Source organism: Zosterops lateralis (assembly GCF_965231275.1).
Source record: "Zosterops lateralis genome assembly, chromosome: 19".
NCBI lineage: Eukaryota > Metazoa > Chordata > Aves > Passeriformes > Zosteropidae > Zosterops > Zosterops lateralis.
The window spans coordinates 1,258,672-1,282,369 of record NC_139779.1 but is presented as its reverse complement, the minus strand read 5'-3'; the positions used below and the strand labels follow the sequence as shown (position 1 = coordinate 1,282,369).

The 23,698-nt window shown below is 48.3% G+C and overlaps 1 protein-coding gene and 1 long non-coding RNA gene across 3 annotated transcripts; both read left to right on the top strand.

Annotated features, from left to right (window-relative positions):
* The first annotated feature begins 395 nt into the window (after window positions 1–395).
* On the top strand, window positions 396–4,730 carry LOC310917275. The gene is made up of 3 exons (XR_014591425.1): window positions 396–1,959; window positions 3,007–3,130; window positions 4,024–4,730. It is a non-coding gene; the product is annotated as an uncharacterized lncRNA (long non-coding RNA).
* Window positions 4,731–5,158: 428 nt separating this feature from the next.
* VEZF1 (vascular endothelial zinc finger 1) lies at window positions 5,159–19,706 on the top strand. Of its 2 annotated transcripts, XM_083875018.1 has the most exons (7): window positions 5,163–5,459; window positions 10,864–11,561; window positions 12,247–12,310; window positions 13,290–13,473; window positions 14,920–15,141; window positions 17,154–17,198; window positions 17,572–19,706. In XM_083875018.1, the coding sequence occupies exons 1-7, from the start codon at window positions 5,427–5,429 to the stop codon at window positions 17,997–17,999; spliced, it is 1,674 nt and encodes a 557-aa protein (XP_083731144.1). In that variant the 5' UTR covers window positions 5,163–5,426; the 3' UTR covers window positions 18,000–19,706. The 2 variants fall into 2 exon arrangements, with proteins under 2 accessions (XP_083731145.1, XP_083731144.1); XM_083875019.1 differs by lacking the exon at window positions 17,154–17,198 and having other exon boundaries at window positions 5,159–5,459.
* Window positions 19,707–23,698: the final 3,992 nt, after the last annotated feature.

Below are 23,698 nucleotides of genomic sequence, written 5' to 3'. Positions count from 1 at the left end.
CAGCTTGGCCTAGTGGGAGGTGTCCTTAGGAAGGTGGAGCTGGATCATCTTCAATATCCCCTTCCAGCCCCATGCCACGATTTTAAATTTGATATTCAGTGTGAGTGATCCCCACCAGTGCCCGGAGTGGGGGTGTCCCCAGAGTGGTCAGAGGCAGAGATGAGCAGGGACAGTGACCCTGCAGCATCCCCTGGGCTGGAGTGGACACTGAGGGACATCTCTCCAGCCCTTGGGGACCAGACGACAGCAGCCGTTTTATGAAAAAAAAAAAAAGAAAGTTGTGACGGAGATCACTAAAATAACAACAAAACCCGCTGGGTGCCGGCGGCTCTCAAGGTGCCAAGCAGAGATTAGCCCAGGCACGGCTCAGGACAAGGAGGTGGCCAGAGATAAAGGCATTTCCCGGCGTGTGGCTGCAGGGCTAAACATAACCCGGGGCTCTGGCCCTGCCCGGGGAAAGGCACAGCCAAGGGAAAAGCCCAGCTCGGGCTGGAGGAAAGGAGAGGAGATGGGGATGGATTCACTGGGGTGGCACAGATCAGGGAGGATGAGGAAATAAAGGCAGGAGGGCTCCCAGGGCAGGTGCCGAGGCAGCACAGGGGATGCAGGAGGAGCAGCAGGGAGGAAAAGAGCCCGGGAGAGCTGCAGGGAAGGGAGTGACCGTGGCAGGGCACTTTGCCATGGGAATGCTTCAAGCATGGAGTAACCGCCAGGCTTTTCCTGCCCGGCCCTCGGGGAGCCTGCGATGGTCACAGTGGGCTGGAGAGGACACCCAGCTCCGTGAGGACCCGGGGATCTGATCTCCCCTGGCCCTGGGCATCCCTCCAGCCTCCCTCCCTCCCTCAGCCGAGCCGGCTGTAATTTCCTGCCTCCCATTTCCCTCTTTTGGGAAGTGCAGCGATGTTTCAGCAGCGCTAATCGCGGGGAGGATCCGGCGCTCCGGCAGGGACAGCGCTGTCACCGCCCCGCAGGGCTGGGGGGACCGGGCACGGGCAGGGCACCAGTGCACCCCGGGGGGGAGGGGTTTGACCGTGGGCACTGTCTGCAGGAGCTTTTCCTTTTCCTTTTCCTTTCCCTTTCCCCATTTCCTTTTCCTTTCCCCATTCCTTTATCCTTTCCTTTCCCCCTTCCCTTTCCCTTTCCATATTCCCCTTCCCTTTCCCCATTCCTTTCCTTTTCCTTTTCCCTCTCCCCATTCCCTTTCCCTTTCCCCTTCCCTTTTCCTATTCCTTTTCCCCTTCTATTCCCACTCCCCTCTGCCCAGTAACTGTTCTCTGTCCCTGCAGCACCTCCCACCCTCCCTTTGCTGTGCTCAGGGTCCAGCAGGTGGGAGCAGCCAGAGACTTTGGGATCCTTTTCTGAGGATGTGGATTATCCCACGGCCCCTCCCAGCATCACCCTCTGCTCCCACAGCTGTAATTCCCTGTCTCTGTTCAGTGTCCCCGATCACTGCAAAGAGAGAAACCAGAGAAGGCAGAACTCGGCTGAAGCAGCTGAAGGGAAATGCCTGCGGGGAGCACATTCTCAGCACCACCAGCACAACTTATTTACACCCTCGAGGGCTCTCCAGCCCCACAGAGCTGCCAAATTCAAAGCTGCGGCACTGAGCGTGAACAGAAAAGGGTTCCTCTAAAGCTGAAATATTTGACCACAGTTTCTGCTGTGAGCGATGCAAGCCCTGCTGGCCCTGCAGAGTCAGAGCAGGGGGACAAGCGGCGCTGCCACCGGGCACAGCAGGGCTGGGACACTCCTGTCCCTCGGCACTGCAGGCAGGAAACACCCAGCAGCGTCCCCTCCCTTCCTGACAACGTGGGAAAGAAGGAGGGAAGGTTTGAGTTTGAAAAGGCAGAAAAGCGCAGCTTCGGGACGGTGGTAAATGGGCCACACGGTGCCCTAGAAATCCCCTGTGTGCTGCTGATGCTATCGCTGTCCCCGCTCCATGACTAAGGCAGCTGGGAGGTATAAATTAAATAACACAACACTTGGAGCCGCCTGTTATGTGGGTTTGTCCTAAGCAGCGCCCGCTTTAATTAAGATGGAGAGTTTACAAATCTAAGCTTTGTTTATTCTGCTTTGGGGCATATATATAATGTAAATAGGTGTTTTCAAACACTGCGGCTTTTTCAGACTTCCAGTTATAATTCTGGGTAAAGGAAAGTCGGGCAGGTTTGGCACAGACTTGCCCTTTCTAAATAGAGCTCCTGGAGTCCTTTCCCCGGGGGCTCTCCCAGCTCTGTCCGGGATGTGCTGGGCTAAAACAGGGGCTGGGAGGGCCCAGCCGGGAGGGAAGTGGCTTCCAGCTTCTGACTCAGCTGTGAAGTCTCTCAGGTTTTGTTCCCGTGTCCCCTCTCGGTGCTTTAGCCGTGGAAACAAGAGTTGAGGCGGCTACGTGCTGCTCGGGATTTCTGCGATGAGTCAGTGATACGCTTGGGTAGTTTTCTTAGCCTTTAATTGAAGTGAGTGCGAGCCCTTAACAAAGAGCTCTCCCAAGTCTTCCTTAATAAGCGTTAACAAAAATAACCCGAGCCACCGGCAGGGAAATAACCGGGGTGTCCCCTCTGCCCCAGCGCGGGGATCCTGCGGGTTCTCCTGGGGCAGAGCAGGCTCAGAGCACAGGGCAGGGACAGGGTTAAAAACATCTGGGATGAGCAGAGCCCATCTGCAGGAGAGCCGGGCTGGGGCAGCGCTGCACTGGCAAACCCCTTCGGCTCCTTTTTTTTTTTTTTTTTTTTTTTTTTTTTTTTTTTTTTTTTTTTTTTGTCTGCTTTTCTCAATCAGGAGCTTCTGCAGAGCAAGGAGCGATATTTTGCATCAGCACAGAGCTCTAATGTGATGCAGGCAGGGGGCTCAAAACTCGCAGAGGCAGAGCTCTGGAGCTGCAGGTGCTCCCAGGCAGGCTGGGCCACTCCCGGCAGCCAAACCCCGGGCACAGAGTCACAAACTTCCCTCTGGGGTCACAAGGCTGAGAATTTATTTTTTTTTTCTTTTTGTTTCAAATGCAAACAGATTTTGACATAACCACTTGACTCTGGCACCGGAGATTCAAGGAAAAAAAAGCCTGAGAGGCGTGAAAGAACCGCAGGCATCTCTCGGAACAGAACAAGGACTGTTTTGCAACGCTCTGGGAAAGGTGAAGAACCGCCTGGGGAGGGCTGGGGAGGAGCACTGCAGGAGCCCGGGGCTGCACAAAGCCACAGCTGAGCCAGAGGGCTGGGACCCCACTGCTGAGTGTCCCCTGGGGACTGGGACCCCTCTGCTGAGTGTCCCCTGGGGACTGGGACCCCACTGCTGAGTGTCCCCTGGGGACTGGGACCCCTCTGCTGAGTGTCCCCTGGGGACTGGGACCCCTCTGCTGAGTGTCCCCTGGGGACTGGGACCCCACTGCTGAGTGTCCCCTGGGGCTGGGACCCCACTGCTGAGTGTCCCCTGAGGGCCGGGACCCCTCTGCTGAGTGTCCCCTGCTGAGTCCCCACTGCTGAGTGTCCCCTGGGGCTGGGACCCCTCTGCTGAGTGTCCCCTCTCTGTCCCCACTGCTGAGTGTCCCCTGCTCTGTCCCCACTGCTGAGTGTCCCCTGCTGTGTTCCCACTGCTGGGTGTCCCTGCTCTGTCCCCACTGCTGAGTGTCCTCTGCTGTCCCCATTGCTGGGTGTCCCCTGCTCTGTCCCCTCTGCTGAGTGTCCCCTGTTCTGTCCCCATTGCTGGGTGTCCCCTGCTCTGTCCTCACTGCTGAGTGTCCCCTGTTCTGTCCCCACTGCTGAGTGTCCCCTGGGGGCTGGAACCCCACTGCTGAGTGTCCCTGCTGTCCTCACCGCTCAGTGTCCCCTGCTCTGTCCCCACTCCTGAGTGTCCCTGTTCTGTCCCCACTGCTGAGTGTCCCCTGGGGCTGGCACCCCACTGCTGGGTGTCCCTGCTCTGTCCCCACTGCTGAGTGTCCCCTGGGGCTTGGACCCCTCTACTGAGTGTCCCTGCTCTGTCCCCACTGCTGAGTGTCCCTGCTCTGTCCCCACTGTCCCTCCTTGGCAGAGCTGCAGCTCCAGGACCGGCCTTTGCATTATCTGCAAGAGGAGACAAGAAAAACCACCCGGCTGTCCCACACTGAGGAGGAGGAGGAAGTCACAGGGGCCAAATTTAGCCCTGCCCGCTGCACCCAGGGCACCTCATCCCACTCCTGGTGCTGCCCAGGCCAAGGAAAATAAATAATAAAGTGCTGTATAAGCCCATTCTCATCTCCCCAGCGCCAGGGAAGGCGAGGAGAGGTCAGGATTAACCCCCCCCCCCTCCTGTGACCGTGTTAAACCTGCCACACTCAGGTGTCAAAGAAATGCTGGGTGTCCCTCAGATGCCTCAAATGTCCCCAGCATCCTCCCCTGCCCTGGGAGCACCAGGGAGCTGCAAGGAGCCTTCCCGAGCCCCATCCTGCCGCCTGTCAGGGCCGTGCTTGATGTATGTAAACACGTAATTAACGGTACACACGCATTTAATTGCTGGTGGCTAGGATTTGCATGCATGTGCTGCAGCGAGGACGCCTCAGGTACGGGCCGGGGCTCTGCGGGGACACGGCCCGGCCCGGGGGAGCCCCGGGGCTCCGGGACAGCGGCGGGCCCGGCCCTCCTGGAGCCTGGCCAGGCGGGGAGCGGGGCCGGGGAGGCGGCAGAGGCAGCCCCGGAGGGCTGAGGGAGAGCCCGGGTGGGCTGAGGACGAGCCCGGCCGTGCTGAGGCGGCGGCGGCGGTGCCGGAGACCCCCGGGGCGGCCCCGAGTTCACAGATCCCCCTCAGCGCCCTCAGCCCCTCACAGCCCCTCAGAGCCCCCGGCGCCGCCGCCCGCCCGCACCCGCGGGCGAAGCCGCCCCCCGCCGCCCCCGCGGTTCCCTCCCTCGCTGCCGGCGCGCCGGGCGGGGGCGGCGGGCGGGCGGGGAGGGGAGAAGGGGCGGGCGGGCGGCTCGGCGGCCCCGGGGCCCGGCCGGGGCTGGCGGCGGCGGCGGCGGCCCGGACACCTCGGCCGCTCCTCCATCTTCTCTCGCCACAGCTCGGCTTCCCCAGCCCGGGACCGGCCCATTGCCAGCCCCGCGGGGGGGGGCGGCCGGCCCTCCGCGCCGCCCCGGCCCCGCCGCCCTCGCCGCCGCCCCGCCGCGCCCTCCCGGTGCCGCCGCCCGCCCCGCGGCGAGAGGAGCGGCGGGGGCGGCGCCGCGGCCGCCCGGGCCATCGCCGCCCCGCCGGGGCTCCGCGCCGCCGCCTCCCCCCTCTGGGCCGCAGTGGTGCAGCCCGAGGTTAGCGGAAGCGGCCGCTCGGCGCTGCCATGTTGAGCCGCCGCCGCCGCCGCCGCTTTGTTGTCGGCTCCATGTAGCTGCGGCCCGGGGGAGGGAGCGACGGGGGGACCGCCCGCCGCAGCCGCCGCCGCCGCCGCCCGGGGCCGCGCCGCCCCCGCCATGGAGGCCAACTGGACCGCGTTCCTCTTTCAGGTGAGGCCCCGCGGCGGCGGCGGCGGCGCTGCCCGCGCCCCCCCTTCCCTCTCTCTCCCTCCCTCTCTCCCTCCCTCACGGCCGCGGCCCCGCCGGTCCCCGCCGGGCCGGGCTGTCACTCAGCGCGCCCGCCCGGCCCCCGCCCGCCCCCGGCCCGGCCCGGCCCGGCCCGACCCGGCCCGCGGGCAGCGCCTCCGCGGCCCCCGGCTCCGCTTCTCGCTCCTTCTTCCCTTCTCCTGCTGCTGCTCCTGCACTTTCTCTCTCCCTCCGCCGCCGCCCCGCAGCGCGCTCCCTCCTTCTTCCCGCTTTCATTGCTAAACCAGCGATATTCCTATTCCTATTTTAGATTTATTTTTTTTTACCCTCCGCAAAACATGATATCTCGCTTTATTTATCTATTTATTATTTATTTTTTGGTGTTTACTTGTTTTTGTCTCTCTCCCCCCCCCCCCCCCGCCCAAAAAAAGAAAAACAACAACAGAAAAAAAAAAAAAAAAAAAAAAAAGGCAGCACGGACAAAAAAAAAAAAAAAAAAAAAAAGAAAAAGAAAAAGCAAGCCCAAGCTTCCACCGGGCTCCAACAAAACCCCGATGGAACAAACGCCGTGTCTGGGAGAATAAATTAATCCCTCTTTAAACAGCCTGACTCAGGGCCGGCTGACGAGGGAGCTTGTTTTCTTTTAAAATAGGACGCGAGCGGGCCGGATTTCTGTAAAAACTGGCGAAATCCTAACGGGAATGGGGAGGAATAGGGACGGTGCAGCGGGCAACCCCTCCCTTGGCCAACTGAGTCACAATTTTCCCCCTTTCTGTCCGTGAAAGGCTGACTTAAAAACACCGCTGTTTATGTAATTCCGAAGAAAATCCAGTGTACCAGAAAAAAAAAAAAAAAAAAAAAAAAAAAAAGAAAAAAGATTTTTGCTTGGCTTTTGTGAGCCTTACGAGCCTTTTCGCACTGGATTGTTTTCTCGTTTTTTTTATTATTATTATTTTTTGAGCTGGAAAACATAAACCGTGTGTGATTGCAGCAGCAGCGGCTGCGATTTAAAAAAAAAAAAAAAAAAAAGGCAAAAAAAAAAAAAAAGCGGCCAAGCACATCACCTTTCTCAAGGTAAAATAATCCTCTTTGCACGTTCCCGGTGGCGGCCGCTCGTTTTTTCTTCCCTCCGTGTCCTCCTCGGAATTAAACCCGAGCCATGACACGAGAGTTTGAAAAAAAAAAACCTGAGTTGAATGAATAAATCCGCCCAGAGAGCCGAGCAACCATTCCTTCCTTTAGGGAGGAAAAAAAAAAATTCCAGTCCCCTTTCTGCAAGTAGCGAGGGGATGAGTCACTGGCTCGGGTTCTGTGCCTCCCAAAACACGCCGGGAATGTTCCGGGGAGCCGGTACCGGGAGCTGGGCTTTCCTTTCCTCTCCTTTCCCCGGATGGATGCGGGTGATGCCATCGAGTTTGGCCCAGGGCTGCTGGATTATTCCTCACTCTAGTGGGCAGTTGTGATTCGCACGTAGGAAACTTCACGCTAAGAAGTTAATCTCCTTAGTTTTAGGGCCATCTCCCTCCCGAGGCCGGCCTTGCTTTTAGTGCTTTTTTTTTCCCAGCTGAGCTGTTTTCCAGGGGGGAATTTTATTTTTATTTTTATTTTTTTTTCTGGGGTTGTATTGCAGCAAGCTGAGAAATGCCAAGTAATGCTTTCAAATACGTGTCCAGCTCCTCGCTTGCTCGGTGGGGTTTTTTTTTCGGTTTTTTTTTGAAGGTGTTGAGTTTTGAAGTAGTGATGTCACACTCTGATTTAGGAGTCAGCTTTGCTGCTTTTAATTAAGGAGTCAGCAGTTCACTTTCCGAACGTGCAGCTCCGGAGCATCTTCATAAAACTGACGTGGAAATTTTCCTCTTTTTTTTTTTTCTCCCTCTCTCTAAATAATAAAGCTTTCAGAGCTCGTTATAAATGCTGGATATTGTTTCTTGAGTGGTTTTGTTAAAATCGATGATTGGGGGTGCCGATGCATCAGGAAGGTAGTCCTGATGTGACTTTCATTTTTCTTCTTCCCCTTCAGTCAGCTCTGATCCAGCTGATTAGTTAAAACTAGTTTAAAAATCGTGGATTTAAAAGCCTCTCCCCAGCGTCAGTTAAATAACAAATGGAAGTGACTGAATATTCACACTCATCCTTCCTGGAGGGAGTGTTAACCCAAGTGTGTGTTCCAGCTGGGACAGGATTCCTAAGGGACAGCTTAATACATGGAATATAAGGTCGTATTTTTTTTTTAGCCAGATGTTTTTAGAGGAGGTTTTGAGGTCTTAATTTTAGTCCTGTAGCACTGAGCTGTGTGACTGTAAATCGCTCCTTCCGAATAAAGTTGTTTTGATTGTTTTTAGGTGGCATTTTGATGAATTGTATCCCTCTCTAAAGAAACAATCGTGCTACTGAATAAGCAGTTCTTGTTTGGGTCTTCTCAGTCCCCAAAACGCATAGTTTGGAAACCACTTTTGGGATGTGCTCGGGAGGAGAAAGTTGTATCTGTTAATGTGAGGAGGACTCATCCATCAGATGGAGTGTTCAAGATATGACTCATGCTAATTTGTTGCTCTCACATTAAGGCTGGAGCACAAAAATATTTTAGCCTCTGGCATTGGAAGTTCACAATGCCACATCCTACACTCCCGGGTCAGGAATTGCAGGGTTTTTTTTTTTGTTTACTGCTCCCCCAGGAGAGAAGGAATTAGTGACAGAACAAGGGGATTTTTGCACGAGAGCCTGTCCCAGGCCATCAAAATATCTCTAAAATGTTGGCTGGGTCAGATCAAACCGTGGTGGGAGCCTGCATGGCTGTGCCTGCCAGGGCCATGCAGCAGGTGCTGGCTTCCCTTCTCCAACGGGGAGTTAAAAAAAAATGCTGCCTGATCCTTTTTTAAAAGGCTTTAACAACCCTTGGAAACTGAGGGCCAGGGCTGGTGGCAGAGGGGCTCCCTGGGAACCAAGATAAACAGACTTATATAAGCAGCAGCTCCACAGCCTGTGGCTTGATGAATATACTTTGTTTTATGTCCCCTGTCTCCGTCAGATCTGTAGGAATAAGTGCATCATTACCTTGAAGTGCTGACGATTCTTTGAGGCTTAAAAATATCCATAAACTGCCCGAGTTTGAACCTTGTCCAAAGGATTTGGGCTCTCCATTATCCGATCTGCTAGCTCTGCCTTTGAAATTGTATCTCTGGAGCTATCATTAGGTGCTCTGCAGCGTCTTCTGGTGCAGTTTAACAACATTGTTTCAGGCTGATTTGAAGTTGTAAAACATTTCAGAATTTAAGTTAAAATTGTGTTGAAGCGCACAGTTTGCTCAGTGTTGTGCTGTCGGTGTGTATCGTGCAAACTCTTATTTTCCTGTAATGTAGAAGTGTCAAAACCTTTTTAAAAACGTGGAAAATAAATGGTTGAAAATCCACAGTTGCCACTGAAGTCAGGGAAAAGTTTTTAATGGAGCTGCTGGAGCTTGTGCCGTGCCCTGATTTCGCAGCGTCGCCTCCAGGAGAGTTCTGGATCCAGCTCTTCAGCAATCCCTCCCTGAAATAAATCAGCCCCTTGGGCTGTTGTTTGAGGTGGCTGCTGTGGGCAGGCAGGTGTGGTAACATCCAGCCTACCTGTTGCATCCCGAGCTTCAGCACAGGCAGATCTAAAAGGAGATACAGATGGACAGCCTGGCCTGGCTCCTAATGATCCCCACAAGTTTTGTCTCCTGTTAACATCCACACTCCAGGTTTTCTCCTGTGAGCTGTTTTCCTGTCAGAGAGGCTTGGAGCTTGTATTCCTTCCCACGTGGGTTAGTGCTGCTATCCACCCATGGCTTTTATCCAAAGATCACCAGCATCACCCTCCCTAAAAGTGAGGCTGGAGTGATGCAGGAGCTGTGCCACAGCCAGGGAGAGATGAAGTCCCTGCTGGGATCCAGCCAGGCAAAGCACCCAGGATACAACTAGGAAGAAGGCCCAAAGTGAGCTTCTAGAAGTATTGGCTTGTCCAAAGGACGTGTTGAAATGGATTCCCATGGGAGGAGCATTAGCCTGAGTGTGTTTCCTAGTACTGCCCACCCCAAGAGATGTAAAAGTTACAGGTTGGGGTCGTGCACTGGCACAGTGTTTTATTCAGCTCTCACAGCTTTGACTCACGTTATTTTGTGAGGAAAACCGTAGGAGAGGAGTCCTGGAAGGCTGCAGTACTGATCTAATGGGAATACAAGTTTCCCCAAAGTCAGCTTCAGGCCTGGCACGCTGTGTTAATAACGAGCCTGATTTAAAACTGCTCTGATGAGACCGAGGCACATCTTGAATACAGATGCACTTAAACTGGCTTAAGGTGCTGGAGTGATTTATTTTAATGCTCCATTAGGTTGAATTGGTCTGTGTGGTTTCTAAACCACATTAAAATTGTATCTGCCAGGGTTTTGTCCCAGTCTGACTTGGATGAGTTTTAATAACAGCGTTTCTGCCTTAGAATAACCACGCGTGGTGCAGCACAGCCCGTGGCAGGCAGGCTGCAGCTCAGCTGAGCCCTGCTGGCCCCCCTTTCCTTTCCCTTCCCTTCCCTTCCCTGCCACAGATTCTCTAGTTCAAAGTTAGTTGGTATTGGCTGCTTTCAAACAGCTTTCAGGGTTTATTCCCAACGCCCCCAAACCAGCATCTGTAGCTGTCTCCCAGCGTGTATCGATCAGCTTCTCTTCCCAGCACAAAGTAGCTGCTGACGAGGAGAAAAAAAGCCGTGCCGCTATTCTTGTTAGTTCCAGACGCAGAGAGAGCGCAGTGGTCAGTGGATAAATGCATCAGGAACCTGCTAAATATAGAGATGTGGCTTTAGACAGCTCCCGATTCCAGTTGCTTTGGTTTCAGTGCTGGCACGGGGATATGAACACGCTGTTTAAATAAGACGCCTTATCGCGTCCCGGCTCTCTGTGGCTGCAGTTCAATTCTCAGTGTGCACTAAGCTCGGCTTAAAGGTGGGGCCTTATTTTGCAACTCCTGTCAGTACCTTCATCCTCTGCAGAGAGATAGTCCCGAGGTGCCATCTGATATGATCATTAGCAAGTGAGTTATCTGTTATGTAAAGATGAAATGCTGTTGCTAAAAGATCTGACAAGCAATTCGTTGTCTTTTGTAAAAAGTTGCCCTCCAGAAACTTAATAATTCCTTGACTGTTGTGCTGTATCTACTCTTACCACAGGACCTGCCCAGCCAGGGCATTTCCAGCGTGAGCAGTTTATCTTGTCCAAAACCAGCATTATGTAACCTTCCCCTGTTGTTCCTTCCATGGCTTTTGGTCTAGAATGCGCTTCCCTGTCGTTTGTAAATGTTCTCAGCGTGCCAGGGCGAGCACCCATCCAGAGAATTTAAGTGTGACTGTTTGGTTCTAGGCACACGAAGCCTCCCATCACCAACAGCAGGCAGCACAGAACAGTTTGTTGCCTCTCCTGAGCTCTGCTGTTGAGCCGCCCGATCAGAAGCCGATTCTGCCCTTACCAATAACGCAGAAACCTCAGCCCGCGCCGGAAACGTTAAAGGATGCTATTGTCGGGATTAAAAAGGAAAAACCCAAAACCTCCTTTGTGTGCACTTACTGCAGCAAAGCTTTCAGGGACAGCTACCATTTGAGGCGTCACGAGTCCTGCCACACAGGGATAAAGTTAGTGTCACGGCCAAAGAAAACTCCCACCACAATGGTGCCCCTTATCTCGACCATCGCCGGCGACAACAGCCGGAGCTCGCTGGTGTCGACCATCGCCGGCATCCTGTCCACGGTCACCACGTCTTCCTCGGCCACCAACCCCAGCAGCAGCGCCGGCGCCACGGCCATGGCGGTGACGCAGACGGTGAAGAAGCCCAGCAAGCCCGTGAAGAAGAACCACGCCTGCGAGATGTGCGGCAAGGCCTTCAGGGACGTCTACCACCTCAACAGGCACAAGCTGTCCCACTCGGACGAGAAACCCTTCGAGTGTCCCATTTGCAATCAGCGCTTCAAGAGGAAGGACCGCATGACCTACCACGTGAGGTCCCACGAAGGCGGCATCACGAAACCCTACACCTGCGGGGTTTGTGGGAAAGGCTTCTCAAGGTAACGTGTAGCAAATCTCCTCTGTTGGCTTTTTGTGAGCAAGAAAGGATTAAGCTGTGGTAGTGAGGAGTTGGGAGAACCAAACTTCTTGAGGAGGTTGGTGAGGAGATAAAGAGCCTTGTCTGCCTTCAGGGTAGGGGAGTCTCTGTCTGAGCAAGGTTAGAAGTGGTCACTTTTTTAGGACAGTGGTTTGAAATGGTTTCTCGAGCTCATCCAGATCCCATAAGATGCGTGTCTGTGTCACTGGGGGTGGGCACAGAGCCCCTTTACCAGCCTTTGCCATGGGCTGTGATCAAATGGGGCAGGGCAGGGGAACTGTCACTCTTAGAGCAGATGGAGGACACTGACAGAGCACTGCCTCTGTTTGTACTTGTGCTTGCAACAGAGAAAACTTCAACCTTTAGAGCTGTTGTGCTCCCACCTTTACACAAAGCTGTGACCAAAGGTGCTGTTTTCAGGTGTGTGAGGAGAACAGAGTGAAGTTTGAAAACAACACAGGTTGGTTTTAAGCTGTGAGGTGTTGCAGGTGAAGCCCCTGATGGGTGAGGGGAAGGGATTTATCCTGGCTGGCAGAGGGATGGGGGCTGCAGGGAGTGACCAGAGCAGTGTCAGCACCTCTGGCCAAGGTGTCCCCACTCTGTGTTTGTAACTGTGCACTTTTCTCCTGTTCCTCTCTTTCTTCCAGGCCTGATCATTTAAGCTGTCACGTTAAACATGTTCACTCAACAGAGAGACCCTTCAAATGCCAAGTAAGGGCTAAAATGGTTTATTAAGAACAATAAAGCCTTATTGTGTCAGTAGTACTCAGGTGAATCTTTCCAGAACTGTATTTGCTGCTGGACTTTTGGAAGGCAAGTTTAGGAGTAAAGCCACATCCTCCACCACACCACAATGCTGGAGTTCTGGTGGAACTTTAAAAAGATGCCATGACTGCTTTTTTAAGGAAGATTAGAGGCTTTTTATTTCTTGGAGAACAGCGTAGTTGCTCTGTTTTACCATATGCTTAACTTAGTAGTAGGATTGTAGCAGCATCCTCAGCTCAGTGCTCATTTCTGGGGTAATGTGTGCAGTGTGTTTCTCAGCATGTTCAAATCAAATGTCTTTCTCAGCACATCTATTTAAAACGGGTGGGAATGGTTGATACTGGATCTGTTATTTTGCTGGAAGGGGAAAGCAAGTTGTCATAAGTTGATGACTGGAGTACAGGAGAAATAATTTGATTGCCCTTGAACAATTAACTGTTTTGCTTGGAATAGCCATGCTTATTCCAACCTGTGTTTTAGTGACTCATCTTATTAAATAAAAGCCTTGGGTAAAAAGAAAAAAATAGTGTTAGGAAAAGGTTTTGTTTCCTTGTTCTGGATGGGAACAGAAGTAATTGAGCAGTGTAAGGTACCAAGTTCATATTTGTACAGTAAAATTACATTAGAAACCAACTTTGCCTGTTGTAGGTGTTTTTTATAAGCTCCCTCTTGCATTGGTGGGTAAGGCTGTTTTAAGAAAGTTCAAACAGTATAAAGTATGATTTTTGTCCTGCTTGTCTCAGAAGTGAATTCCATTCTCAGTCTCTGCCGAGTAGTTTGATTTTTGTTTCTCTATAAATATGGGTAAAACCAAAAATTGTCAATACAGTTAGGATAGTGTTGGGACCTGCAAGGTAACAGGGGCTCCCAGTGGGCCTGTCCTGCTCTTTCTGCACCTCCAAGTGTAACTTTGTCCTCCATCCAGACGTGCACTGCTGCCTTTGCCACCAAAGACAGACTGCGGACACACATGGTGCGCCATGAAGGAAAGGTATCGTGTAATATCTGTGGTAAACTTCTGAGTGCAGCATATATCACCAGCCACTTAAAGACACACGGGCAGAGCCAAAGTATCAACTGTAATACCTGTAAACAAGGCATCAATAAAAGTAGGTGAACGTTTTACAAACATTTCTAATAACGATTGTGTTTGCGAAGGGAATTTTGCCTTTGGTGACGTTAAAACCGAGCTGTCTGTCTGTCAGTCTGGGTGGTCACAGCTCTTAAAAGTAGATCTTTAGTGACAGAAGCTGCTTCAGCTCAAGAATTGGCATGTGTGGAGTTGGTTTGCTGCAAGACTGTGCTGTTATCCCCTGGGAATGCCCTGCAGTTCATGACAGTGACCCGTCTCTTGAAGGAAGGAGTTTCCAAGTTTTCTCGCCTTTTCAGTTCAGTGCTACTTCCTGAACTGTGCAGGCCTAAAAGTCCCACAGATAGCTTGGAGATTTTAGACTATTTGTGAGCTGCCAAGATCTGTCAGGTTTCAGGTCTGAAGCTTCATCTAAAGCTCATCAAAATCAGGAGAAAGTTCTCTCTGCTTTCTCTGAGCTTTGACCCTGGGGCTCAGTGTTTCCTCCCTCAGGCAGTAGCTGACAAGAAAAGGATTTTAAATCCAGCCCTGATATATTTTGGGCATTAATGGCATCTGACTGGTGTTGTGCAGGAGGTCAGATGAGATGTTTGTAATAGCTCCTTCTAGACTTCAGCTCTGTGGAAGTGCTGCAGTCTGGACCTGGGAATGCCCAGCAAGCAAATGAAGACTTGACTTTCAAATTTTCCCTATTAAAATACCTGTAACTTAAGTTAACCCACATGGTTAGTAATATAAAACGGGTTTTCAGAGGAATAAAGAGGCAGAAGTAAGGAATGTCTGTGGAAACTTTGTCCTTAAAGCCTTTTAAACTGGATTAATTTACAACATCTTTGCAGTTCCTGTTACTCCTGGATAATTTGAAGATACTGGGAATGTCTGAAATGCCTGATTGTTGAGCTTAGTAGGAAATTTGGATGTGAAGTATTTTTCAAGGTCTAGGGTTACAACTCTGGCTTCCCAAGCCAGTTTTGGTGGTGCTAAGCCAGTTCACATGAGGCATTTAGAGCAGTTGTTAGAGGTGGAAATGATGAGCTGTACTGTGGCCAGAGAGTGATGACAGGCTGTTCTGTGATGTAAACTGAAATTTTTAAGTCATACTTGCAATAAAAAGTAAAAAGGCTTTTTTTCTTTTTCATTTTTAAGCTGGAGCTAAAGTTTAGAAAAAGTGGAATCAGAGTTCTTGAGATGCAATGGAGTCTTTAGTTTCATTCCTCCTAAATACAAACTAAATAATGACAAAAAAAGTCCATTTTTGGCCTTTGAAGTAGATGTTCTTGACTGGTTTTTAGCTCTTGGAAAGGCAGTTTTATGAAGCAGAGAATTAGTGATACTGTTCTAAACACCTGTGTGAGTTTGTTCTTGTGAGATTCCACGCGCTCTTTGTAGAAGTTGCCTTTGTGATCTCGGCAGAAACCAGAGTAACTTTTCAAGGTGAATTTGTGTTCTTACTTGATTGGCATAGCATGCATGAGTGAAGAGACCAGCAACCAGAAACAGCAACAGCAGCAGCAACAGCAGCAGCAGCAGCAACAACAGCAGCAGCAGCAGCAACAACAACAACAACAGCAGCAACAACAGCAGCAGCAGCAACAGCAGCAGCAGCAGCAACACGTAACAAGTTGGCCTGGAAAGCAGGTAGAGACCCTGAGATTGTGGGAAGAGGCCGTCAAAGCCAGGAAGAAAGGTAAAACAAACTGATATTGACAGCCTGGGGTTTGTGAGACAGGGGAGCTCACAGTCATACAGAGAGTTTGAGGTGTCAGCAAGGATGTTTTAGTTGACAGTTTCGTTCTTAGAAGTCATAGCTAAGAGAGAACAGGAGGAAACAGGCCCCAGATTGGGCTGGGTTAAATAACCTGCTTGTGATTTGCTCCTTTGGTGTCTGTGCCTGCCCGTGTCCTTAGAGCCATCAGTTACAGAGGGCAGCTTGTGTCTGCTCCAGGGCTTTACTTGCATGTGGCTTTTTGCTGTGTTGGTGCTTATTTACCCTGTTCACTTTTGCACACACACACACACCCCTCTGTCCTTGCATCAGCACCAGACTGCACGTGTGTGCTTGCTGTGCCCTGTTCATCCTGTCTCTCCCAGTTTATTCCACTGCTCTATCATCATGTAACTGTCTTTGCATGAAGTTTTCTGCACCTCAGAGAACTTTCTCTCTTTCTCTCTCTGTTGCTTTTTTTTTTTTAATTACAAAATGAGCTAATCAGTGATGCTGCTTCTCATCAGTGCTGGCTCACAGCTTCCCTCTGCCTGTGCTGCTGTAATTGAAGTGGAATTGCTGTTGTTGGTCATTGTGTCAGTTTGTAGAGAACAGAAGGCTTCAGATTAGTGGGTTTAGGATACAGTCGTTTAAATTCTCCCATTACTGCTGCTTATTTGTTTCACAACAGTTTGATTATTAATGTCCATCGTGACTTCATGGATTACATGTTTTAGAAGTTCTTAATAACCACTGCTTACTGTTTTTTTCAATGGCTGCTTTTAGGAATGTTTTTGACTCACCTTATTTGTTTCCTTTTCTCTCAACCTTCCTTTCAGTTCTTCAATCTGTTTCTGTTTTCTAGGTTCTTGTTTGTGTTTTAGGCTGCTTGCTTCCTTTCCCCTTGTTATGCCAGTAATTGAATTCTGTGATCAGACAGTACAGAAACAGCTTATTCATGTTAAAATGTAGTGATAACAGTATCATCAGGCCACTAAGCAGATAAAGCAAATTACGTTGGATTTAGAAAATGACTGAGAATTATTTTCTGCTTGTTCTTTCCTATATCTTGTTTCCTTTTCCTTTCTTACTGAGAATGTTGAATATGCTTTAACAGAACAGTGGTTTGGGGCAGGATGGGAGGTGAGGGAGGTGGCTGGGTGGCAGTGGAGTCACACTGGTGCTTTTAGCTTCAGGTAACTGGGGAAGGGGCATGGGTGGGATGTGCCTTTGGGGGTGACTGTGCTTGGAGGTGAAGTTAGACCAGTCAGTGCCATGCCTGAGCTGCTCTTTCCATGCTGGTTCTCCTGTGCTAGTCCCACTTGTGGTGGCTTTACAACACTAGATTTTTTTATTATTATTTTTTGGTCTAGTACAATTTATTTTCACAATTTTTTTTTTTTTTTTACTCTTTCCCTTCCTCTCCACCCCTCTCCTAGCTATGGACTTTGAAGACCCAGCAATAACCCTTGACTGGGGCTAATGTTGCTTTCAAAGTTACATTTGCATTGCCCCGGAGGCAAAGTGGACTCTTTGCACACGTGGGTGTAACTGAGCTTGGGGTCCTGCCCGCCAAATGTGGAGTCAGACACGGCTTAGTAACGCTGAATGCAGAGTGTATTTCCCCGTTTCTGTAGCAGCCAGCCCTTCCCTGTTCCCTGTTCCTGTTCCCGGTGTGGGTAGCCGGCAGGTGGTGCTGATGGATGTGCAGTGATTCCCATCCCTCCTGGGTCTCCCCTGCTCTGCTCTCCAGTCCTGCTTGCTGAACCCCCCCCTAAACCCCCCAAACCAACATGGTGTGGAGCTGTAGCTCATGGCAAAGCTGAGCAGCTGGTGGGGCTTGAGGGATGTGCTGCTGGGGTAGCCTTGAAGGACAGGGGCTATGAGCAGTGGAGCAGTTTAGTAGCAATAATTAAGGCTGAAATAAAGCAGGTAGATATTGAAATGAGCTTTGCTTATCAGTCCCTAATAATGACTTTTTAAAACCTTCACAGAATGTCAGTTCACCTTTGAGAAGGCTATAGAGTACGTACCATTCGGTATGTACACTCTCTCCTCTATTTCTACTCTTCCTCTGGGGAGGATTATTTTGATTGTACAGTACTGTTTTTATGAACATGGAAACCCTCTTGCTAAGACAATCTCATTTGACTTCTCAGGAAAAAAAATATATACTCAATTAAAATGACCTGCATGAGAGTTTGTATTTCCTGTAGGCTATAGAATGTTAACAGTTTTAACTTACTAATAATACCTAAAGAAAATGATTCCAGAATTTGTACCTGTTCTTGTTTGGTTTTTTGGGTTCTTTGTTTTGTTCTGTTCTGTTTAAATCTTGTCCACGGGGGGATTTTTTTTTTTTTTTTACGTGTTAAAAACTTCTTGTCTTTTTTTTTTATGTCTCATTTTTAGAAGCTGCTAACTTGTGCCAAACCTCCACTGCTGCTACTACGCCTGTGACTCTTACTACTCCATTCAATATAACGTCCTCTGTGGCTTCTGGGACTATCACAAACCCAGTCACAGTGGCAGCCGCAATGAGCATGAGAAGTCCAGTAAATGTCTCAAGTGCAGTTAATATATCCAGTCCGATGAACTTAGGGCATCCTGTCACCATAACCAGTCCTCTGTCCATGACCTCTCCATTAACGCTCACCACCCCGGTGAACCTGCCCACCCCGGTGACGGCTCCGGTGAACATAGCGCACCCCGTCACCATCACGTCCCCCATGAACCTGCCCACCCCCATGACGCTGGCTGGTCCCCTCAACATAGCCATGAGACCAGTGGAGAGCATGCCTTTCCTGCCCCAGGCTTTGCCCACCTCTCCGCCCTGGTAAACAAACTTATAAACAGTATTAAAAAAAAAAAAAAAAAAAAAAAAAAGGATTAAAATGGAAATCCTTTACCAGCAATTCTTTTTTTGGGTTTGTTTTTTTTTTTGTTTGGTTGGGGTTTTTATTCTTTTCTTTTGTTTTGGTTTTGGTTTTGTTTTTGGTTTTGATTTTGTTTTGGTTTTGTTTTGGTTTTGTTTTTGTTTTGTTCTGTTGGGTTTTTTTTTGTTTTGTTTTGTTTTGTTTTTAGTTAATAATAAATTCAGACTTAAAACACTGGGGCAACACCATCAGAGACCACAGTAGCATCTTCCCCTTGATTTGGCTCACATGGTTCAGGCTTGAGTTTCACTGGAGCACTTCATTTAAAGTAAGTTTTACCTTGTAGCTGACTGATGCTGAATTAGAGCAGATACTTATTTGCCAGAGTTTAAATAAAATAATAAAAAAAAAGAAAAAAAAACAACAAAAAAAAAGATAATTAAAAAAACAGTTTTATGTTTTATCCCCCTCAAATTATAACTTAGAAAATTATTTTAATCTAAACACTAGCAAAGACCCCTCTGTATCTGTGACAGGGTGGATGGCTCATTTTAACCTGCCAGGCAAGTCCACTGTTTCTGAGCTAGTGTAGAACCTTTGTCTGTGTTGATGTTTCGTTTTTTTTTTTTTAATGAGTAAATGCATTACAATGTTGTCATTTAAAAAAAAAAAATGCATTTTTGGAGAAAATATGCATTTTACCTTTGGGAATATGGTAATTTCAGGCAGCATTCCCTATGGGAAAGGTGATACCAGCTCTGATATGCAAAGCATATGATAACTTATCATTCTAACTTCAACATATAATAGGGATTGTGACCTGATATTTGGAGATGTAAATATTACCCAACATATTACCCTAAGGGAATAGAGCATTGTAGTCAACATTTTTTTAAAAAAAAACTGTTATTGTTTGGTGAGAAACAGCCATGGCTGACAGAAGAGGAGTCAAAATGTATGTAAACATGGTCTCTGAACAGTCAGACCCCCATGGGACTCTTATCTAGGAGCAAAAGGAGTGCTTGGAAACTTAAGGAAAATTGCTTTAAGCTGGAAGATTCTGGAGGCCCTGGGTGTGATTTTTATGCCCTCTGCTTCCCAATCAGAGCCTGCTGGTGTTTCAGCAGGGGACAGACGTGTTAGTTGTTCACTAGAAGTTTTGTCTTATATTAAATTGTATACAGTTTTTATTCTAACCACTAACTAGGTAGGATGCCCCTCCAGGACAAGCAGAGAGCGTCTTTTAATTTCTCCCCTATTTCTTAATCAAGTGTTGTGCAAATCTGTTCAACTTTGTAAATATTTGCAAACATCATCATTTTTACGTTATTCTTCTATTGTGTTAACACATTTCTATCAATTTGTGGGAGTTCTGGGGTGCTGAGCTGTCCAGCCCAGAACTGCTCATAAATGGTCACACATGTTTAAGCTACATGTGCTTTTTTTTTTTTCTTAACCTGTTTATCTGTACATAAAGTAGAAAGCAAAGTCTAGGGAAACAGATATACTTTTTAGACTATCATGTCACATATTCACATTTTTAAAACTTTGTTTAAAAAAAAAAAAAAAAAACGAAAAACAAACCACCCTAAACCCGACCTCTACATTAAATTAAAAAAAAAAAAAGGAAAAAAAAAAAAGAGAAAAAAAATAATAATAAAAAAAAAGAAATTACAGTTTGAGATGTTTTTATCTTAATGAAGTTGAGAGCTCTGGAGATTAGCGTGTGCATTTTCACAGAGTGCTAGCAGGACTGACCAGTCACACTGGACTGCTTCCGTTCCTCCCTGGCCGTGTCCGTGCGAGCAGTGATTGCCAGGCTGCTGCTGGCTCAGGTGACAGGTATCTGTATCCTTACGTGAAACTGTTCTAGGGGCTTGGACTACATAGTAAAAAAAAACAAACAAAAAACGAAAAAAAAAAAAAAATAATAGAGCTTAGTGTAAAATAATTTTATAAATGATCTTTTGTACTTTAGGACATCAAAATTGTACAACTTTTGTATATATAAAAGCTTAGGAACTTTCTGTTTAGCAGAAAGGAAACACATTCCTACACTTTTAATGTATATGTTTGTTATAATGTCCATGTAAACATATGCCCTATGTTTGTGCCTTTTAATTAGTTTGTCTCAATAAACAAAAATGTAGAGAAGAATATGTAGCTATGACTTTGTTACCACTGTTCTTACTCCAGGTGTGTGTAGAGGTCTTTGTTTTTTGGCCCTGTGCAGGGCCAGCCCGCCAGCATGTCCCCAACCCGCTGCCCCGGCCCCGCTGCCACCTCCACACCGTCCTGCATGTTGGGACCTCTGGTTCCCCCAGCCATCTCTGTCATCCCTGGCCACGACACCACCTTGCACCAGTTTCCCAAAGTAGGTATTTATAGCCTTCTGGGTCTGGGTAACCACAGCGATGACCCTTAGATGAAATTTGGGTATCCCTGAGCTTAAAAAACAAAAAACAAAAAACTAAAACAAAAGCATTAAAAGCCAATATGAAAATGTGTACTAGAAGTGGTTATCTATGAATTACTTACAATAAACAGGTGTGAGACTTAATTGTATGTTGTCAATTACTGCAGTATTGACAGTGGGTCCCGTGTACAGCCAGCTGTTATTTTTATCCCAGCAGTGTAGCAGTAGAATAAACACATTAAACACCGGCAAGGAAATTTTTCACCGTGACAGAGGCTTCCCAAACCACTAACCACGGTGCTCTCAGTGTGGCTTAGGAAAAGGGCTGTTTCCTTTTTATTTTTATGTTGGTTCTGCTCGACTGTACCTGGTTTATGTCCACAAAGCTGCATTAGCTAATTGTCGACCTGTTTCATTTGTACTTGGGTAAACATTTGCTTTGTACCGTGTATTAATGGGTCCGAGGTGTGCTCCTCTGCTGTCTCAGTGCGGGCTCTGTAATGCCATCCTTGCAAATACATTAAGCTGTTTTTCTGACAAACAAAAGCTACCTGGTCCAGTAGTTTCTACAACGTGTGTGCTCTTTGCTAACCCGTGCCAGGACCCGCTGGCACCTCGCGCCGCCGAGCTCTGGCTCTAAGAAAATGGTGGATGTGAAGAACAGATGCTCCTGTTACACCGAGTTAGTTTCTATGCAGCTGATGTGCTTAGCCTAGTTTATTTGATGGAAACTTTTAAGCTGGATGGAATCCAACATCCAGGGAAGCCTATTGCTGCCGCTGCTTCGAGTGGGGTTTATATCCAGCCCATTCAGGTCTCCGATTGCAAGGAGTTCAATAGGGGGGTTATTTTTTTTTTTATTATTCCTTCTGAAGTTTTCCCTAAGCGTTCAGCGTGAGGTGAATGGCTTAGCACCGGCCGAGAGGTTGAGATTTTTGCCTTTGGAAGGATGTGTGCCGTGGAAAGTCAGAGCAGTCAGATGGAGGGCACAGAGAGGCGTCCTCCGGGCAAGGAGAGCCGTGGGGAAGAGGCCACAGGGATGTAAGTATTGCAGCACTGCCAGCCACGCTGCCAGGAATGTGAGCAGCCTAGAGAGGGGCTGCTTTTCTCTTCTTTTGGAACACCCTGACACTTCAGACAGCGTGTGTTGGGATTCAACCTTTTTTTAAAGAATTACACCTGAGTATTGTAAATTGGAAAGATTCTGTTCAACTATGATGGATCAGAGAGAAACACCTTTTAGTCTCAGCATAGAAGTTTAATTCCATTAGCCCTTGATACAAATAAAACATTTTGTTACCCTCTAACAACATTTTTTTTCCTTAGAGAGGCAGAAGAAAGAAGCATTTAACGCGTTTGCATTTGTCCACGAGAGGTTTAAAGAGAACCAGCCAGACCCCAGTAAGCTGCTGAGCTGCAGCAATCCCAGGTTACATAAAGGGGCCGGGGCTGCCGAGGATTAGCCGGGGCATTCCGGGTGCTGAATAACCTCCAAGTTCTGCTCCCTCTTCCCTCACTTTTATTTTAGAAACAGCCACTCTGAGCTGTATCCTGAAAACTGCCTGGGGTTCATTTTCAAGGCTGTCGGGGTTAGATTCCCACCAAAGAGAGAAAATTGGAATTTAAAGGACGCTCAGGTTTTTAAAGCATCGAGCACTGTGGTAGTTTTTATCTCAGGGTCCCTGTACAGGAGCTGAGTTGTTGAGAAATGAATGAGTTTCCCACTGCTGGGCCCTTCCAAAAACTCCTGCCCTGCTTCATTGGTAGCTTAGTTTATCCATCTCAAAAATAGATTGAACAGTATTTTCAAAAGGCAGCTATTAAAAGCACTTTGAGTTTTTAAATGCCGTTGGGGTTTCAGTGCTTAAGTGGACCTTTCAACCAGTGCTTTTTAGGAGAAAAAATGTAAAAATAAATGTCTTTGTCTCCTAACTGTCAGAGAATAAATCAAATTAAACCTGATCCCCTTCTACCTATTTGTATAATTCTGCATGTTTATACTTCTTGCTTATCTTTGGATTGTTCACTCACAGCTCCCAGCGCAGCAGCCGAGGGATGACAAAGGAACTACGTGCTAATTTTTATGTCAAAAATAGCTTTCACCTTTAAAGGCACACGGCTCAGTGGCTGTTTCCTAATTACTAAAAGAATGCCAAAGCTTCTGCCGCGAATCCATTTTACAGCTGTGTTCAGATTGGACTGTCAGCCCCTGGTTAAAATTGAGTGCTGAGGTCCTGACCTAGAAACAAACCTTTTTTGGTATTGCTTTGGAAAGAGTATTTCAGTGCTGGAGGAGCTGAGCCAGCTCCCTCCACACTCCTGGTGACAGCCACAGCCTCTCACAGGACTCTGCATTGCCCTGAAGCCCAAAGCAGGACCCCTGGGCAAGCCAGGCTTATGATGCTTAAAAACAACAGATTTTTTATTGTTGTTCTTCAGGTTTCTGGGCTAGTCTAGAGGAATTTGTCCCTGCTTTTGGTGGGGGCTTAGAATGAGGTGAGCTTTGAATTTCCCTTCCAGCCCAAACTGTTCCATGTTTCTGTGATTTTTAGAAGTTCCAGCTTTTCCTTTAGGGAAGCATCAGTGCTTTCTGAAAACCAGACATTTGGCATCTGCAGTCAGTGGTTGTGTCAGAGCAGACCTGTGCTTCCCTTGTGGAGCATTTACAATCACTGCCTCCCAAACTGACCCATTTAGTAAAAAATAGGGCATTTTCAGGATGTGTGAAACCTCTTGTTTTCCAGAGAAGTCAGAAATATTCCATTCACCTTTTCACCCAGTTGTTCTCACCAGCTGTCAAGATGAAACCATTTCTGTTCTGTGTTTTCTGTGCAAGGTTTGTTTTTCAGGGAATTACCAATTTTGTCAGGATTGGCTGAATTAAATTCACTATTTTAATTCTTCATAGTCGTGTATTTCTATGCCCATTTCTTTTTACTTCCTAGCATCGTTAGCAGCTCAGACCCTTATCAAAGGGATATAAAATTGCCTGTTTTCCCTGAAACAAGCCTGGATTAGGAGGAGATTGCAGCCACCAAAGCTCACTGCAAGGCGCTGTGCCTCGGAGGAGTCTGATCTGTGCTAACTTGGGGAAGAGAGTGATGAGGCACATGTTGGGTAGGCGCTGAAAACCCAAGGTTTGCCTCCAGTGTTTCCTCTTTTACTCTGTATTCCCTGTCAGAGCTTTCCACATCTTTACCCAGGACTGCTCAGCTGCCAGACACAGATGAAACGATGGAGTGGGACA